This window comes from Enhydra lutris, unplaced genomic scaffold, assembly GCF_002288905.1.
Source record: "Enhydra lutris kenyoni isolate GAN:26980312 unplaced genomic scaffold, ASM228890v2 scaffoldscaffold59, whole genome shotgun sequence".
In the NCBI taxonomy this organism is placed as follows: Eukaryota; Metazoa; Chordata; class Mammalia; order Carnivora; family Mustelidae; genus Enhydra; species Enhydra lutris.
Window position 1 is genome coordinate 4,515,188 of NW_019154143.1, and position 20,593 is coordinate 4,535,780.

The 20,593-nt window shown below is 39.0% G+C and overlaps 2 protein-coding genes across 3 annotated transcripts in view; one reads left to right on the top strand and one right to left on the bottom strand.

The window, feature by feature from the left end:
- LOC111158363 (CEBPZ opposite strand) overlaps positions 1–20,593 on the top strand; it is a 49,940-nt gene that overhangs the window by 9,096 nt on the left and 20,251 nt on the right. The window lies entirely within an intron of this gene.
- LOC111158383 (sulfotransferase family 6B member 1) lies at positions 2,317–19,174 on the bottom strand. Its single transcript, XM_022520389.1, is given in 8 exon segments — positions 2,317–2,447; positions 5,000–5,156; positions 8,005–8,099; positions 13,098–13,224; positions 14,088–14,176; positions 17,969–18,085; positions 19,076–19,117; positions 19,120–19,174. Coding segments are annotated over 8 exon segments (798 nt in total). The 5' UTR covers positions 19,160–19,174.

The following is a 20,593-nucleotide window of genomic DNA, read 5'->3' on the forward strand; positions in this document are numbered from 1 at the left end:
TTATAAAGACATTCCCCAACATTATCTCACTGGATCCTGCCAACAGCCCTATGAGGTTCTGGACGCTCTGATTTTAGGAAACCTGACACTTAGATGACCAATTTCTCCACGCCAGGCAGGAAGAAGAGCTAAAAACCAGAGGTTGCTACTCTTTAGACTTCCGCTGCTATAAACCCAGCCTGCTGTCTTAACCGCTGGACTCCAGCTCTTCCCATGCCCAGACACCTAGGTGACGCTCAATAAATATTTGTTTAATAAATTAAAGAATGAATGAGAGTGAAGAGAATCAATATCAGATTATGAATGGGGAAGAGATTTAAAAGTTGACGAAGTCTACAAGTAGGTCTGGATGGCAGATACAGTAGAAGTCTCCTGGTTTCCATTCTGCCATCCCTTTCAACACACACGCCTTTGTTTCCTACTGCCTCCTTATGCTCGACATCCTTACAGTGGTTTGTGTTTCCAGTACTGCACAAGGAGAAACCTCCTTGGAGATGGAGCCTACACTGAGAGAGTAGAGTTGAGAAGTGAAGATTAAGAATCAGGTCCTTGGCTGAGCTCTGGATCAAGCCTCACCTGATCCAGACACATCCCAGACCAGTCCGCTGAAAGAAGGCCAGTGCGGTCAGTTAAGTGGCTGACTCTTGGTTTGGGCTTGGGTCATGCTCTCAGGGTCGTGGGATTGAGCCCTGTGTCAGGCTTTGTGCTAAGTGGGGAGTCTGTTTAAGATTCTGTCTCCTTCTCTGGCTCTCTCTCTCTCTCTCTCTTTTTAAAAGATTTTATTTATTCACTTGACAGACAGAGATCACAAGTAGGCAGAGAGGCAGGCAGACAGTGAGAGGGGGAAGCAGGCTCCCTGCGGAGCAGAGAACCCGATGTGGGGCTCAATCCCAGGACCCCAGGACCATGACCTGAGCCAAAGGCAGAGGCTTTAACCCACTGAGCCACCCAGGTACCCCTACGCTCTCTCTCTCATAAATAAATAAATAAATAAATCTATAAAAAAAATAAATGAGGGGAGTGCCTGGCTGACTCAGTTGGTTGGGTGTCTGACTCTTGGTTTCAGCTCAGGTCATGATCGCATGAGTCATGAGATCCGAGGTGAGGGCCTCCCTCAGCGGGAAGTCTGCTTGAGATTCTCTCTTTCCCTCTTCCTTCGCCCCTGCCCCCCCCATAAACAAATAAATCTTTTTTTTTTTTTTTTTTTTTTTTTAAAGAAACTCATTTCTATTTAGACACTTAAGGACACAGTGTGGTTTTTGCTCAACATTGCATTTCCAGTACAGGGCTTCACATAGTAGGCACTCGATAAGTATTTATTGAATAAATTAGTGATTGAAGTGACTTCTTTTTTTTTTTTTTTTTACCAAGATGTGGTTTTTAGAATATTAGATCAGGTAGGATGCTTTTGATGTAATAAACATAAAATCAAACACAAACTGGTTTACAGTAGAAAGCAGAGGAGAGGAGGATTCTTTTTTTTTTTTTTTAAGACTTTTTAAATTTATTTGACAGAGAGAGAGATTACAAGCAGGGGGAGCAGCAGGCAGAGGGAGAAGCAGGCTCCACCCTAAGCAGAGAGCCCGATGCAGGACTTGATCCCAGGACCCTGGGATTACTACCTGAGCTGAAGGCAGACGCTTAACCAACTGAGCCACCCAGGTGCCCTCATCACCTAAAAGAATTTTTAAGAATTTTTATCCAGCCTTTCTTGGTGTTCTGAAGGAAGGGTTTTCAGTTTATGTAATCCACCATACTTCCAGGAATAGTTTAGGGCCTCCTGCAGGGGCATGCACAGAGTAGATGAGCAATGTATTTTCCTTGAATTATATAAGGACAGATTGAGTCACCTGACTTCAGTGCCGAGTTGGAATTACATTTTCCCCAACAGTAAGTTTGAGATAGCCACCAGAAGTGCTTTGATGCACAGTGAGAGACAGAGGAATTATTCTGAGAAGACAAAAAATTATGCTTCATTGGGAGGGCTGTCTCGTGTACACTCAAACACTGACTTAGGCATGTTACTGATAGTATCTGCTTATGCTCTTGGGTGAACCCAGAGCATGAAAGAAGTGAAAATCCCCCATGAACAAGAGTGTCCCCTCTGGACAGCTAAATGGCCTTTCCTCCAAAAGTGAGCAAACAAGTCTGAGTTTAAAAACTTCAAATGTTCTCAGTATTATTAATTTCATGCTATTTATATCTAAATGTTATTGAATAATCATTATTTGGTTATTTGATCAACCTATTTCATTATTTAAATTTAATTATTATTCAGGAAAATAAAATATCCACGCCTGCTGCATTAACCAGAAATCAAGCTTGGCAATAGGATTCATACTTCAGCTTTGCTCCTAAGGAAGTGCCTGCTAAGCACTCTTTGAATTTTGCATCCATTTCCTGGTTCTGAGTTTCACTGAACAAACTCTTCCAGTCACCAACTTCACCTGCAACACACAAAAAACAACAGATCCAGATATCTGTTAGAATATTTCTTCCTGGGGAGCCTGGGTGGCTCAGTGGGTTAGGGCCTCTGCCTTTGGCTCAGGTCATGATCCCAGAGTCCTGGGATCCAGCCGCATCTGGCTCTCTGCTCAGCGGGGAGCCTGCTTCCTCCTCTCTCTCTGCCTGCCCCTCTGCCCACTTGTGATCTCTGTCTGCCAAGTAAATAAATAAATCTTAAAAAAAAAAAAAAGTATTTCTTCCTGATTTTTTTTTAGCTTCTTTCTTATTTTATTTTATTTTTATTTTTATTTAGGTATAGTGACACACAGTGTTACATTAGTTTCAGGTGTATCACACATTGGTTCAACAACTCTCTAAGTTATGCCCTTCTCACCACATGTATAGATCCCCTTGTCACCTGTATACAACACCATTACAACACCACTGACTGCATTCCTAATGCTTTCTTTGCCTTTTATTCTTGTGGCTTATTTATCCCATAACAGGAGAAGTGTACCTCCCACGCCCCTTCACCCCTTTTGCCCATCCCCCACCCCTATTTCCTAAAAAAAAATTTTACCATTTTTCAGTGCAGCATTTCACTCTGAAATGTGAAAATGGACACATGAAGAAAATTGGTCTTTTTTTTTTAAGATTTTTTTTAAGTTTTTTTGTTTTGTTTTGTTTTTTGTTTGTTTTTTTGACAGAGATAGAGATCACAAGTAGGCAGAGAGGCAGGCAGAGAGAGAGGGGGGAAGCAGGCTCCCCGCTGAGCAGAAAGTCCCCTGCAGGGCTCCATCCCAGGACCCTGAGACCATGACCTGAGACCATGACCTGAGCTGCAGGCAGAGGCTTAACCCACTGAGCTTCCCAGGCACCCCAAGAAAATTAGTCTTAAGAATGAATGTAGACTCTTGTAAAATTAACGATATTCACTGGGGATTCCCCATCTGTGGCATGGGAGGTGATTTGCTCTTTACATCACTGAGGGGACGATAGGCTTCAGAGAGCTCCTATTCCCCCCTCCAACACCCCCCCATCTCAAACTTTGAGACCTAAATTTCCACTTTTTGAGAGTCATTTTTTTTTCCTCCGTAAAGTCTTTTAAATACTTTAACCCTTGAGAAGTTATCAGTTTCCAGCAGGATTTTGTGAAAACCTCATATTATTGAAAATTTTGCAGGAAGTTATTTTGCCTGAGATTAGGATATGTTTTCTTTTTGCTCTTAAAAGTGAAGGAAGTTACTTCTTTCTTTAGAATCTTTTGGTGATTTGGGTTGAAGGTGTAAGTTCCTTGTTGCATAGCCATTTGAAATGTATATTTATAGAGGATTTGATGACAGGAGGAAATGCTTAAATATATGAAGGGATTAACGTAAAACACAAAACTATTTACAAATGTCATCCACTACATAAAAGATCACAGAGTAAGGCCGGAAGAAATATGCTAAAAAAGTTAAACATGCCTCTGGCGGAAGAAATGTGGATAATTTTTAATGCTTTTTCAACTTTTCCTGTGCTTTCTGAATTTTCTACAAAGACTATTATAAAATTTTTAAATTATTACTTTATTTTAGAATTTTTCTGTTCTGAATAGTGCTTGATTAACAATGTACAGAAACGTTCTATTTTTCCCCCTCCTTTATAGTTTATCAAACAAGGCATAAAAATCAAGAATAATGTCAGGAATCAAATCAAAGTCAGATTTATATTCAATGTTCCATTCACAGTGGGGATTTTAAATGGATCTTCATTTGATAAAGTATAGTAGAGTCAAGTAAATATACATTCAAATCCTGATTCCACTGATCATTAGCTTTGTGACAATGGACAAATTAATATCCCTGAGTTTTGATGCCCACATTTGTAAAATTAAGGAATTAATATCTTTTTTTTTTGCTATAAAATTTATGCCCAGCAAAAGGTCTAACAGATGGTAGATGCCTGATAAATGACAGTTGTCATTGTGATATGTGTTGCCTCTAAGTCACCTTATACTTTCATTATATATGCAATAAAAGGACCTGGTAATCCCTTAGCTGTATTACCATGAATTTCCATAAGAAATTAGAATGCTTTAACGAAATTTAGTAAAATCTTCAACTGACAGAGATAGCTAGTTGCTTATCCAATACTCATTATCTCCTCCCTTCTTATTAACAAAACCCTGATTTTAATTTGGTAATAATGTGCCCACCTAAAAAAAAAAAAAAAATCACAGTTCCCAGCCAACAGTGCTGCCAGAGGTGGCCAATGAGGTGTACATGATTCTCTGCCTCTTGCTACTCCCTTTTTATTTTAATAAAACAATCCTTTAATTTAATGTAATGGCTTCTGTCTTGCCATCACAAAGTGACAAGCAGAAAGGCAGAAGGAACTGAGTACACTAAGAGATTTTAGATATTTTGGACGTGCCAGTCTAGTTCTGAACTGACTGTGTCAAACTTCTTGTTGGGAGAGAAAAAGGAAATCCTGTCTTAACTTAAGGTCTAGTGATGTGGATTTCCTGTAACATGCAGATTGACCCGTGTCCCAGAAACCAGTGTGGCTTTACCTTTGCGGAACAGAAACGGACCAACAGCACCATGTGTTTCCTGGGACTTGGTTCTCATTACTTGGAAGGTACTCTGGGCTGAGATGGTTTGAATCTGCTCCCCCGTTAAAGAGAATCCAAAGAACTCAGCAATTTGTTTTATTCCAGCAGCCAGGTTCTGAAAACAAAATTTTCAGGGATAAATTTCCTTCTATGGGAATTGTGCCATAGCAAAAACAGGCTTCTTAGCCAGAATAGATTAAGCTTAGCACTCTAACTCATCTTTTTATCTCACGATCTTTAGACTTCTGTTACTTCTGTATCAATATTCAAGATAGCCTTACATCATATTCCGTATCGATTTTCCTTTGTAGTTTCTTTTTTTTTTAAGATTTTATTTATTTTTTTGACAGAGAGAGAGAAATCACAAGTAGGCAGAGAGGCAGGCAGAGGGGGTGGGGGAAGCAGGCTCCCCGCTGAGCAGAGAGCCCGATGCGGAGCTCGATCCCAGGACCCCAAGATCTTGACCTGAGCCAAAGGCAAAAGCTTAACCCACTGAGCCACCCAGGAGCCCCATCCTTTGTAGTTTCAATGTATGACTCTTCCTGAACTCTTCAGGATATAAATAATGATAGTAAGCATTAAGTAGAAGGTAAGAATCTAGGTGATATTCACTTTACTAGAAAGCACCCGTCTAGAAGAGGTGAGGAAATTAATGTAATTGCACGTGATCATTCCAATTCTCTTTTCTTTTAATCCTATGTTTAATTCCATCAGGAAAGTCTAATTTTTAGAATTATAAAAACTAGAGGGAGTCTTGAAATGTATCTTGTCTAAATACACTTGTAAATCATGAACCCCCTCAACAGTATTGCTGACCAATGAAGATTCATGAATCTCCTAGGACAGTTTCTTAAACTGTATTCTACAGAACACTAATTTACTTTAAGGTAGTTATAGATGTTTCATGAAAAAAAAAAAAAGGAGGTTGAAGAGCTGAGGTCCAATAAGTTTGGAATCCTTTCGGTTAAAAAAAGATAACCTTTTTGTTTGCTTGCTTTTCCTATAGGATCTCCCAATCTTTACTATGCCAGCTTGCAACATAAATGTCCCAGAGGTCTAACAGTTTCCAAATCAGTTTGAACTCTAAGCAAGAATTATTAACATCTGGGCAACACTGACATTCCACAGAACACAAGTTTTAGAGACATTATTCTAGAAGGAGTCTGTTCTAGAAGGAGAACAGACTAAATTGGTATGTTCTTTCATGTTCCATAGATGCACTCTATCAACCGAAGGGACTGGTTCAGTGATACTTTCCTTTGATAAGAATGTCAGGGGAGACTGGTGTTAAGAACTCACTTCCACTAGGAGGCATCTGACACACTCCCTTCTTTAAACATACTTTCTTCACTGGACTTCCGGGACCCTGGCTTCCCCTCTAACTCAGTAGCCCCTCCTCTTTCTCCTTTGCTGATTCTTCCTGTTTCCCAAGCTCTCTCTATGGGGAACTCCAGGGCTCAGTACTTGGTCTTCTTCTCTTTTCCATCTGTATACATACATACATGGGTATGTAATCTCACGGCTTTAATACCATCCATGTGCCAAATTTAGATGTACAGCCCAGAACTCTCTTCATTCAAGACTTTTATACCCAATTGCCTACCTGACCTCTCCATTTGGATGACTGATAAGCATCTCAGACTAAGCTATCACCAAAACCCTGATCTCTCCCACTATCCCGCTTTCACCTGCTGGCATCTCCTACTCAAATGAGGACAACTCAATCCTCTCAGTTGGTCAAGCCAATAATATTGGAGTCTTATCTGATTTCTCTTTTTCTCTCCACTCTTTCTCCTGTGTAGTCTAGAAACAAATCCTATTAGCTCTTCTCCAACATATATTTAGAATTCAACCACTTATCACTGCCACTGCCCCTTCTGGCCTGAGCCACCATCTTCCTTTGCTTGGACTACTGCAGTACTCTCCTCATGGTTTCGCTACACTGTCTTTGCTTCTCTCTAGTACGTTGTCATGCAGCAATCAGAATGAACCTATTAAAAATACATCAACTCCTATCAGTCTTCTGCTGGACTTCTGCAGTGGCTTCCCCTTTCACTCAGTGAAAGCCAAAGGATTTCAATGGCCTGCCACATGATTCCCATGCTTCACTCTACCTCATTCCGTTGCCTCTGTTCTCATTGGTTAATCTCCTCAGGCTTACCCCTAAGGACCCAGCCTCATTCACCTCCTTCATGTCACTTAACGACGCCAGGAACACTTCTACCTCAGGACCTTCACTCCAGTTGATTCTGTATGCCTGGAAAGCTCTTATTCCAGTTACCACTTGGCTCACTCCCTCTCTTCTTTAGATCTTTGCTCAAAAGATCTACCCTATTTATACTGGGATCTGTCCAACATCCCAATTCCCCACCGCTACCTAGCATTTCCAGTTTTCCTTAATCAGCTATGCCATTTCTTTTCTCCCACATATTATAAACATTAAAAAAATATTATATTTATTATTTCTCTTTCTCTCTCCCTGCCTTCTTCAGTTAGAAGGTAAGCTTCTCCAGGGCAGTGAACTTACTGATTTGCTTACTGACATATCACAAGGACCTAGAACAATGCTAATCACTCATTCACTAAATGCTCATGAATAACAATTCATGAATAAACAATTTTAAAAATAAGATCATATGGAAAGATCCAATTCATGGCCAAATGCATGTTCAATTAAATCTCAACTGAAACCTACCTATTATTTCTGCCATTTCCTGCTATCTCAGCAGGAAAATAAAGCAGCCCCTCTTAGTAATAAGTTGCTAAGCATTACTTTGTTTCTGTTAAATAAAGAACCTAAGCCCCTACACATTGTATTTTTTCCCCTAGCACTGTCCCACATATCTGGAATATTCTTTCTTTAAATTGAATACAATATTCACACAGCTGGACATTAAAAGTAAGTGCTCTATGTTTATTTTATAAGAAATTTTTCTATAGAATGTCAATAATCATAATCTCACCTCTTTCAGATCTTCGTATAGTATGAACTTAACATTTTCATCATCAAGATGTTTGTTCCAACTAATGGCAAAATCAAAATAACTTCCCCAAGAAACTAAAAACACAGGAAAAAAATTCTTAAAGAATTTTAAATAACTGAGGTTAAAATGAAAGATGGCTAATTTTATGCTCTAAAATATAAACTATACATAGTGTATATGCTCAAAAAAGATTTTTTTAAAGATTTTATTTATTTATTTGACAGAGAGAGATCACAAGTAGGCAGAGTGGCAGGCAGAGAGAGAGAGAGAGAGGGAAGCAGGCTCCCTGCTGAGCAGAGAGCCCAACGTGGGACTCGATCCCAGGACCCTGAGATCATGTCCTGAGCCGAAGGCAGTGGCTTAACCCACTGAGCCACCCAGGCGCCCCAAGATTTTTTTTTTTTAAGATTTATTTATTTGTTTTAGGAAGAGCACATGCCAATGGGGGGAGGGCTAGAGAGAGGGGGAGAGAGAGAGAGAAAGAGAAGCAGACTCCTCACCGAGTACAGAGCCCCATCAAGGGGCTTCATGAGGAGCTTGATCTCATGATCCTGAGATAATGACCTGAGCCAAAATCAAGAGTCTGACATTTAACTGACTGAGCCACCCAGACACCACTCAAACATGATGTTTGTTATTACAAATCCCTCCTCCAAAAGAATTGCATAAACCATTCCTTTCTTGAGATTTCTAATCATTTTATTATTTTCATCAATAATAACACAACTAAGCAAGTTGCAAAAGTGGTTTGATTAAAAACTGTCAGATATTCATGGTTAGGTAAATAAAATAATTCAGAAATAGTGAATGATACATGGAAACTGACAGATAATGCCAGAAAGAAAGAAATGATGAGACAGATGTTGTCTAGATCAGCATTGCCCAATAGAAATTTAATGCAAACCACATCTGTAATTTTATTTTATTTCTGAAGATGTATTTATTAGAAAGAGAGTGCACAAGTGGGACGGGCAGAGGGATAGGGAGAGAAAATCTGAAGCAGACTCTGTGGGGCTCGATCTCTTGACCTTGAGATCAGGACCTTAGCCAAACCTAAGAGTCCAATGCTTAACTGACTGTGCCACCCAGGCACCCCAACATCTGTAATTTTAAAAAAACATTAAGAAAAGCAAAAAGCGGGGTGCCTGGGAGGCTCAGTCGTTGGAGTGACCAACTCTTGATTTTGGCTCAGGTCACGATCTCGGAGTTGTGAGACCCAGCACCCCCAGCCCTGGAGTCCACTTCAGATTCTCTCTCCCTACCTCCTACTCCTCCCACTCGTGTGCTCTCTCTATATATAATAAATAAATACATCTTTAAAAAAATAAAAAAGACACAGTGAAATTAATTTTCATATTTTGTTTAACCAAATATATCCCAAATATTATCATTTCCAAATGTAATCAATATAAAAAGTTATCAAGAAAACACCACACTTCGTTTTGTATATTCTAAGGCTTCCAAAAACCAGTGGGTATTTTACACTTAGAGAGTATCTCAATTTGAACGAGAATTCTCAATTTGAATAAAAAATACTTGATAAATTTTCAGACTTTTTAAAACTTTGGTTGAAAAAATAGATTCATACACTCAAGGTGTACCAAACTTATTTAAAAGTTTCTAATAAGTAAATTGAGTATCTGTTTTTAGGTTTAAATTGAAGCTCATTCAAATTAAATAAAAGTTAAAATGTAATTCTTAGATTGTACTTGTCACATTTCAAGTTCTCAGTTGTCACATGTAGCTAGTGGCTCCCATACTGGACAGTGCAGATGTGGACACTGATGAGCTGTGCTGCTTGTTAACCGTGTGACTTTGAGCAACTCCCTAAACCCCTTTGTACCTCACTTTCCTCATCTGTAAATTGGGGTTGTTAGGAGGTTTAAATAAATGAACACATACCAAATGCTTAAAACAGCACCTGATTCATAGTACCCACTCAACAAATTTTAGCCATTATTGCTATATCATTAATAATAGCAATATTCTCATAATTATTCTCATTTTCATCATTATCATGAAGCCCTTTGAGCCAGGCTGTTACTACATGTTTTCTTTGTTGTGGTAAACACAGTAAGTTTCATACCCAATATCCAATACACTTCTGTTTTTGTTGCTACCCAAACTCTGATAACTTGGGTCTAAGCCAATTGAGAGGCTTTGGGTTCCTGTTTTTCAGCCGCCCTTAGAGCAGTGGTTGGTCATGGGTCATGGTTCTGGCCAGCAAGACACAAGCAGGAGTCTGCTGGAAGGTTTCTAGCAAACCCGTTGCTGTCTTGATGAGTCCTCTTCATGAGCTGAAGGAGATGCTTGGAGGGGCACTAGCCCACTTGAGAGTATGTTGCAAAAGGCGCAAGGGAGAGGCCATGGGAATGTCAGAGGTGTTGGCCCAACATCACTGGGCACTGAAGCTGTTGCCTACCCTTATTGTTTAGTGAGAAAAATAAAACCCAGTATGTTTAGGCCACTGTGGGTCAGGTTTTCTATTCTTCCAAATGCACTATTGATTGATACATTTTAGCTTTCAGTCTTTAAAGCAATCCAATGTGATAGGTACAATTTTTAGACCTATTTTGTTGATGGGGAAATAGAAACCCAGAGAATCTAAGTAAACACCTCAAGGTGACGTGGTTAGTACGTTACGGGTATTGTCATCTTTCGACATCTGTCTGACACAAGAACTAGTGTTGCCAAGCAAAATGCTATCCTGTCCCACTTCCTGTGGGGCAGATGCTCTTATCTGTACCTTAGAAGTAAGGAAACCAAAGTCTACAGCAATCAAATGTCTTGCTCAAAAGCACCCAGGCATGAGTGATTTGAACTTGGGTTTCAGTGCTAGCTCTGCTTACTGGGTAAGCAGGATGAATCACTGATCTCAGCCTCTGAAACTAATAATGCATTATATGTTAATTAATTGAATTCGAATTTAAAATTAGTTAATTAAAACAGTTCTAGCTCTGCTACTTAATGGCTGCGTGACATTCTTATGCCTCTATTTCCATCTTTTTAAAAAAATTTTATTTATTTATTTTGACAGAGAGAGATCACAAGTAGGCAGAGAGGCAGGCGGGCGGGGGCGGGGAAGCAGGCTCCCCACTGAGCAGAGAGCCCCATGTGGGGCCCAATCCCAGGACCCTGAGATCATGACCTGAGCTGAAGGCAGAGGCTTTAACCCACTGAGCCACCCAGGTGTCCCCTCTATTTCCATCTTTATAAAATGGGAACAGTAATAGTATTTATCCTTGTGGCGTCCTTAGGAGAAATGAAATTTTAAAATGTATTCTAGGGATAGCATACAGTGCCTGGCATGTAGTAATTGCTCAGTAAGTGGTAACTATTTTATTCTCTCTAGTATTAATTACTATTTATTAATTAATAATAATTAGTATTTAGTATTAGTATAATAATAAATAATTAGTAATTAATCACTAGTTACCAATATATAATTAATATAATTAATATATAGTATATATTAATTAATTATAGTATAGTAATTAATATATAGTAATAATATATAAATATATAGTAACTAATACATAATTATATTATATATTATATAATATAATAATTATAGTAATAAGCGATGAAGCCCAATCCAGACCTCTCATTCCAAATCCTGTATGTTTCCCAGTACGTTGAGCTTCCTCCATAAGTTGAATTTAACAAGTTTGTAAGGCAGAAATTTTATTCAAGTTAAGCCCAGCACATTTTATCATTGTCAGTCAAATAATTAGGCTGAACGTACACAGCCACAAAGATTCCCTATCCCTATGATAGATTGTTCCAGTTATGACAGCTTTCTCATCTTTAAACGTCCTCTCGTTTTATCAGTGGGGCGCAGTTTCAGACATGCCGTAACTGCCTCCTCCATCCAGTCTCAGTGAGCGGTTCCCAGACAAACTACGCTTTCTTTAGGGTACTTCCTAAGCACCTTTCGTGCACTATTTTTTCTCTCCTACACCCCAACCCCATACTTCCTCTCTGCTTTGGGGCCAGTACTGAATGCCCCCCATGTCTGTGCATGTGGTTGCTGGGCTGGTCACCTTCAAAAGTGGTCTTCTTGGAGTGACCTGTCAACAGCTTCCCTTCTAGGATCATCTGGCATTAATTCTGTCTTCTACTCATACTCAAGAGAAGCACCAGTTAGAGAAGGCATCTTTCATCTCTGGCCACTGTACCCATGGAAGTAGTCACTGGTACCTACAAGCAGTGGGACCACTGACAAGTGATTTAACTTTTTTGATTAGTTTTCTCATCTGTGCCTTATTTATAGTTTGTTGTGGTCTTAAAAGAAATTGTACACATACAACACCTACTTCAGTACCTGGAGGTCAGTAGGTACTTCCAAAGTTGCAGCTAGCAATAAGCGGAGGTAAAACATCAACATGGTCTAGCAAAGCTGATTTCCTTTCTGGCAGATGAATATCTTAGGTGAGGGTTTTTAAGATTTTTAAATTTATTATTATTATTTTTTTAAGTTTTTCTTTCTTTCTTCTTTTTTTTTTTTTTTTTTTTTTGTAATCTCTATCCCCAACATGGGGTTGAACTCACAACCCAAGATTAAGAGTCACATGCTCTATCCACCGAGCCAGCCAGGTGCCCCTGTCCCATGTCTGTTCTATGCCTACCCCCTACTCATAGTCAACATGTGAATTGCCCAAATTATTATTATCTTTTTAAAGATTTTTATTTATTTATTTATTTGACAGAGAGAGATCACAAGTAGGCAGAGAGGCAGGCAGAGAGAGAGAGAGAGAGAGAGGGAAGCAGGCTCCCTGCTGAGCAGGGAGCCCGATGCGGGACTCGATTCCAGGACCCTGAGATCATGACCTGAGCTGAAGGCAGCGGCTTAACCCACTGAGCCACCCAGGTGCCCTGCCCAGATTATTTTAAAAAACGCTAATGTATTATTGTTTGATGCACAGAACTAGTGGTGCTATAAAACTTCATTTAAAAGCAACTTTTTGGTTCCTGGATCCTCCATGATCTCTCTTCACTGTAAAACACATTTGATTTTTTGTACTTAATGGGGTCACCTGTTGAAGTAAGAATTCTTTTGCCAACAGCTATACCTTGTCCTTTCATGAACTGTATGAAGAATTCATCCCAAGAGCCATAGCTTGGAATATCAGGGACGTCATTGTAGAAATGGAAAAAAGATACTGCTGTATCTTTAGGGTTTCGAAATATCACCAATATCTAGGGAGAGAAAATTAAGTTAATTTATTCAGGTCTATGTTTTGAACCTTGGAAAAGTAAAGGGGTGAGCAATATCGTTGTATATTTTTGTATACAACTTAATTTCGTTAACAAAAAGAGGAGGAATGACAGGAAGAAATTGAGGAAGAGGGGGTAGCAGGTGGGGAAATTTAGGGAAAGGGGAGAAAAAAGAAGAAAAAGCAGATCAATGTTGTAGTAGAGAACTTCTGCTAATGAACTTTGTAAAAAGGCGCATAGAGAAGACATCAAAAAGGAAAAAAGGAAGCTCATTAGAATAATCACAGGACATGATCTGGAAAGTTAAATCGCAAAGTAAAAGTTGCAAAATAATATTAAGGAAAATGAAAATAATGTTCAGAGTTTGGTGGGAAAGATCCAAAAGAATAAGAGTGACCAAAGCATCTGTAGTTACATATACATGACATGAAGTTTGTTATTATATGTGAAATTCAGAAATAAAATTGTTTCAGACCTCAGGAAAATAATGCTCACCAGAAAGAACAGCAACAACAACAGCAAACCCTTCCTCTTGTTTTCCTAGATTGTACTCTCTTGTTAGAAACACTCTAAATATCTTAGTGGGATTCTGAAATCTATTCACTATAAAACAGATTTAAAATATGTTTAATACTAGGTATATGTTTTATATCCTAGCTGAAAGTACCTTTGCTTTGCATGAAACTACAGCTAATATAATCTGAAGAAACAACAGAAGAAATACTAAATCTCACACTTCATTTATTAAAATTCTGTAAGATAGGAACTTCATCACATAGCCCAGAAAGGCAATATCTTAGACGTTAAATACTTCAAACTGACATATGAGTAAGAATGACACTCACCTTGGCTTTATTCTTGATGATGGACCCAGGTAATTTGTCATAATGGAGGTGAGTTGCCAAAATCCTTGGCGATGGGAATGTTTCATTCTCTTAAAAATATACACAATAAAGTGAAAGTGTGGGTGTGTCTTATGGTCAATCACTCTTAAGTGTAGTATTTGAATGGTAGTTTCAAGGACCACTATGTCCTTGTGTCTTCTTCAGTTTCTCCTCAGAATTTTTTTGTTTTGTTTTGTTTTAGAGAGAGAGAAAGGAAGAATGTGCTTGTGCACAGGGTTGGGGGAAGGGCAGAGGGAGAGAGCATCTTAAGCAGCTTCACCTCCAGCGCGGAGCCCTGTGTGTGGGGGTGGGGGAGGATTGGATGGGGGGTGGGCTTGGCTCAATCTCACAACCCTGAGATCATGACCCGAACTGAAATCAAGACTCAGATGCTTAACTGACTGAGCCACCCAGGTGCTCCTCTTCTCCCAGTTTTTTTTTTTTTGTTGTTGTTTTCTTACTTTGTGGAGGCAAGGAATGGAAAAAACCATAAACAAATAATTTAAATCATCCTTTTGGAAGTCCTTGTAGGATCTGGTTTATCTTTTATCTTTTTATTTTTTATTTTTTGGTCTTTTTTTGAAAAGTTTACCTTTTCTCACAATCACCAAATTCTTTTTGTTCAAGACAGCTCATAATCTGCGGTCTACTCTTGAGTTAATTTGGCTCTCTTCTATATTCAAGGTTTTTAACAGAAATATTCAAGTTTTCCCATAGCTCCTCCAAACTTTTTTTTTAATATCTAGATTTTTTTTTTTTAACCAAAAATATTCCAGGGGCACCTGTGTAGCTCAACCGGTTAAGCATTTGCCTTCAACTCAGGTCATGATCGCTAGGTCCTGGGATCAAACCCCAAGTTAGGTTCCCTCCTCATCAGGGAGCCTGCTTTTTCCTCTTCCTCTTCCTCTTCCTCCATTCATGCTCTCCCTCTCTCTCAAATAAACAAATAAATAATTTTTTAAAATTTCCATTCAAATATCCCAACAGAACCTGAAAATGCATAGTCACTTAACTATCTGAGAAATATTTTACAAGAGAAAATCTTGTCAGTGTAAGGACTCAATAACTGATTCTTTGTGTGTACGTATCTACTTCTACTGATAATTTAAGAAATGAATTGATCTGTTTAATCTGCCAGTGTTGGGGTTTTGTCTTAAAATCAGTCCTTTAGTATGTTATACGGGCTAAAGTTTCAAGTTTATTTCCATACTTGTAGAGGTCACTCACTGCTTGGTCACATTATTTCAGTGATAAAATGATATTTAGATATTTGTAGCCAATTGTTCTGTAAAAATTTAGTGGAGATCCCAACTCAAGCAAGGGCAAAACATAAAAAAGTTCTAAAAATAAAAAAGCCAATGTAAGTCAATTACATGGGCCCAAATGTTGATTAATAGTCATAATATTTGATTTACATCATTAGTTTTGAATGCCACTTTTAGATTCATTTACAGCAATCCTCTCAGGTAGGTGTTATAACCCCCATTTTAGAGATTAACAATAGGCTTTGAGGTTTTAAGTGCTTTGTACAAAATCACACAGATGGTAATTTTCAGATTAAGTTATAGTATGCTGTTTCCACTACAGGGCATGGCCAAAAATCACAAAAAGACATATGAGAAATGGTAAAGTTCCTAAAAGGATTAGAAAAATATCCAGGGAGAAAGTGAGAAATAACTGTAACAAAACTGCTATGCATATAATAAAACATTGATGAAAATGTGATATGGCCAAACTATAAGCAGCGTAAAGACTGTATGTTTATTTTATTTTATTTATTTTTTTAAGTAATCTCTACGCTGACCCACAACCCTGATATCAAGAGTTGCACACTCCACCGACTAAGATAGCCAGGTACAGGAAAATATATGTATTTTAGGAAAGTTTTCTGTAAAGTGAATAGCTGTTAAGTAAAGCTTGTCTTCTTACTGATTTCCATTTTAAGATGGAGGTGCATGGCTGGCTCAGTCAGAGCATGCAACTCTTGATCTCCAGGTCGTGAGTTCAAGCCCCACTTTTGGTGTAGAGTTTACTTTTTTAAAAAAAATGTTGGAAAACTGGGGAAATGTTAGCATAAATTGTAAAGTTGATGCTAAACACCCTCTTTAGAAAAAATGTTATGCAATGGTCTGGACAGGAGAAACCAGTGGGGCCTTTCACTGGCCCATCGTTTCTTACCTAGGAAAAAACTTCTTAAGTCTCCTGTCCATACATCCTGAGCCAGTCCTGACTGGCCACATCTGGGGGCAGTCAGCCACAAGCAGGATGGCTTACCTTACCATGGGCAGGAGCACATTTACCTCCCACTCCAGCCCCCCCTCCCTAAGTCCCTACACATCTCATTTGCACATGATTTTCTGCGACTTTAGCCCGATCCATGGAAATGACTTTCTTCCACGTAAAATCCAACTTCTCAGCTTATATTTGTCATCATGCCAAGTGTTTCTGTCATTTTCCAGAAACCACTTTCTAAGTCCCAATCCAATAATTTATTTCTTAGTAACTGAGTTCTTCTGTCTGCTTGGTAGTTGGGAGTCTTGGTAGTAAACACGTCTCAAAATTTTGCCGAGATTGTGGTTCCTCCTTGAATACAGCCTTCCCGTCCCAAATGCATTTCTGGTGTATCTAGGTAGGGCTGGGGATGGTCTGACTCTCACCTGTCCTGTCCAAGCGCTGAAGTTTTGAGGCAGATCCTTCCTCCCACCCTTTTCTTGCCTTCCCTAGCAGGAACCAGAGTATCCTGTCTCACACCCAAGCCCCACTTAGTTTTACTGATAAAGTGAATGATAACATGTGGTAAGGTGAATTAGAACAGGCAGGATGACCTGTTAGAACGTTTACACACACCAGTGACTTACTCTCTCAGCTACTACTTGATCCTTTTCCATCTCCCCCCCCACCCCCAACACACACACACCAGAGTCATCATGGAGGCAGGGACATCAAAGGTAATGTCTTATTAGGAAAAGTCTGGGGACTTGCTGACATAAACTGAAGGCAGGATGATCTGAGCCTTAGAAGAACCCTCCTATGGCATTCCACCCAAGTCTCCGTCTTCAGAGACAAAGCTTTTTTTCATTTCAATTTCTTAAAAAAGATTTTGCTTTTATATTTATTTACTTAAGATTTTTTTTAAATGAAGATTTTTTTTCTCTGATAAAGTGCAAGAGCATGTGTGAGGCGGTGGGGGGGGGTGGGGAGGGCGGGGTGGGTGTCAGGGCAGGGAGAGAGACAAGCAGACTCAACGCTGAGTGCCAAGACAGACCTGGGCTCAACCTCAAGACCCTGAGATCATGACCTGAGCCAAATCCAAGAGTTGGATGTTTAACCAACAGAACCACCCAGGAGCCCCTAAGATTTTATTTTTTAAGTAATCTCTATACCCAAATGGGGCTCAAACTTACAGCTCTGAGATCAGAAGTCACATACTGTACCCAGTGAGCCAGGCAAGCAACTCTGGTTTTAATTTTTCTTCAGGTTTCTCGGCTTGCTTTCCCTCCTATTTTTTCTTTTACAAGTAGGCTGTCTATATATATTCTTAACCTCTTACAGAGGTTAAGAAGCGCTAATTGGAAAACTTGGGTTCAAACCTTGGCCCTGCCATTTATTAGCCCCTTGACGTTGGTTAAGTTTCTAACAGTTTTGCCTTTTGTCATTTGGTGATGAGGTTATTTTGCCATGAAATGAGATCATCCTTAAAAAGTGCTGGGAGTATATGGTGAGCACAAAATAAGTTGCCCAATTATTAGGACTGTACTTTCTGAACTCAAAACTAAAACTATACCCCAAATGGAAGAAATTTTCCGTGATAATTTACTATAAATTTAAAGGCTGTTTTGTACTAACCTCGTATTTTTCTGGGTCCCCACATTCAAGAATTGGGAATTCTGGATACTCATACTTTTTCTTAGATTCAGCAAATATCAGCTCATTAATGATGTGGAGAATCCAATTTGAACCTTAAAGAAAAATCAAAGAATCAAAGATCATTAAGGAGTCTTGATTTAGCAAAGGCATGTTACTTTCACATATATATCATAAAAATTGGAACCTACAGCCATCCTGTGGTATGAACAATCAGTTCTTCTGCATCTGAAATAAACTGGGCTGTGGGAGGAAACAGAGTTTTGCAGAAAACAGCACTTCTTACTTACATTAGTACAAAATTTATCTTATTTTGCAGATTTTTCCTTTAACAAGTGGCAATACTGCTTGAATCCATAACATGTTCCTTACAGAACACTGTTATGTTAGAGAAATGATTGTTTATTGCATATCATGTGTTACTTCCTCTTACACTAATGAATATTTTATATAGGACTATAGATATTTTTGATTTTATGAAAACCCAGCATCGATTAACAGGAAATTATCAAATGAAGATGGCTTCAATAAGCACTTAGAAATGAAATAAGTTAAAAAAATCAAAAGTGGATTGTGAGATTGTGTGAAATAGGAGAATTTAGATTCTTAATGTCTCCTCCCCCATTAGTGAATCACCATGTAAAGCTGGTTTGAGAAACTAAAGGATGGATGATGTTTGATCCTGAAAAATATTCTATTATGTGGAAATAGTCATAGGCATTATAGACATGGGCATGCTTTTGCCTTTAGTCAAGAATCAAGATGAAAATGATTATTGCTCTCAATGCTTGATAGCAAATGGACTTTCCTGCATTCATCTTTCTGGTAGCTAGCCCCACCATGCATATTTTCTACAACCATCATTCAGCAGACCTCCTCCCTCAGACACCAAGGTTTCTAAGTCTAGCAGTTCTCGTTATTGATTCCACAAGTTATGCTCTTAACCATCTTGATCATCCTTCCCACTGCTTTCTGGCTAGCTTCATGCAGAGATGAACTGCCCTCCTCCCCAACCTTTGCCTAGGACCCTGCGCAACCTATTCACTATGAAAAAGTGCCCTGGTAGAAAATGATTTGTTATTTACCACACTTTGGATAAGATGCGAGCACTACGTCATCATTTCTGATTCAAAGGTGTCCAAGGCCTGGAAAGTTTCTGAGGTGCACATGGTGATTGGGTATGGAATCCCCTGATGAATGAAAAACAAGTGAGAAAGTGCAGTTTCTTTTGATTTTTCCAAAGCTTCGTCAATGTAGTCAATAAATTTGGACTTATTGGCCATGCTGGCTCCCTGCTGATGAACCTGTTCTGTAGTTGTCCAGGGGCAGCAATAGCTTTTAATGGAGTTTTTCAGGAGGTGGAATAAAGGGCTCCTCCCATTCACATGAGAAATAAATTCTTTAATTCTCACCCCCCTCTCCCCATCTACCTTTCCACACACCCACCTCTGACAAAAGACAAACCGCAGGTGCAAAGCAACCTGAGGATCAGGGAATATTACCCCAGGGGCTGATCATATCACTGTTACAGACAGTCCCTTGAAGGAAAGTAAGAATAGAATCTCTAACCAGACGACAATAGATATTAACTATCTAACAAATAGTTATTGAACTGAATCAGACATGCAATTTTTCCATCACAGGAAAACTGAGGAAATTTTGTATGTCAACAGAACGTATCTTACTAAGGCAGGTAGTAGATGTAGGAGAGCAACTTTAATTTTTTTATTTTTTTTAAAGACTTTATTTATTTGAGAGAGAGAGAGAGAGAGAGATTGAGCAGGAAGGAGAGGGAGAAGCAGGCTCTCCCCTGAGTAGGGAGCCCAACAGGAGGCTCGATCCCAAGACCGTGGGATCATGACCTGAGCTGAAGGCAGACACCTAACTGACTGAGCCACCCAGGCACCTTGGAGAGCAACTTTTAATCTCCATTTTACAGAGGGGAAAGAACTGACCAGAGACAGTTCCTAGATAGATAGGTTTCTGGGTTTCATTATATTTGTAATAATATATTTTTAAAATGTTTATAAAAAGGTAACATTGGAATATCTGACTGTCTTACCATTTTTGTATTTCCATACAGTACTTCCCTTGAAGGTGTTATTACTTACATAACAATGGCATGCTATTCACTGTAGGTGGGAAGCTGGTGTGTTTCAGACTCTCCCTCCCAAAAAAAGAAAATGAGTAAGACTGGACTCCCTGCCAAGCTGCTTAGTGGGATTGTCCCTTACATTATAGTCTTTGTTTTCCTGGGGAGGGTGGAATTTAAGGCATTAATTCAAAGGCAGCTATTGTCCTTCGCTTGCTTCTTAGTGAGTAAAATGATAAAAAAGACAATATGCCTGGATCCTGTTTTGACACTAATGCCTATAATTATAGGAGGATTTGGGAGGCTGTTTGGAATTGGTAATGTGAGCTTTGATTCTTCTTAGTCTCCCTGGGCTCAGGGCACGTTGTCAGTCTTTCAGTTCTACCTACTTATTTTTTTCTTAAGATTTTATTTTTTATTATTATTATTTTTTAAGATTTTATTTTTTAAAGTATTTTCTATATCCAATGTGGGGCTCCAACTCACAACTTTGAGATCGAGAGTTGAGTAC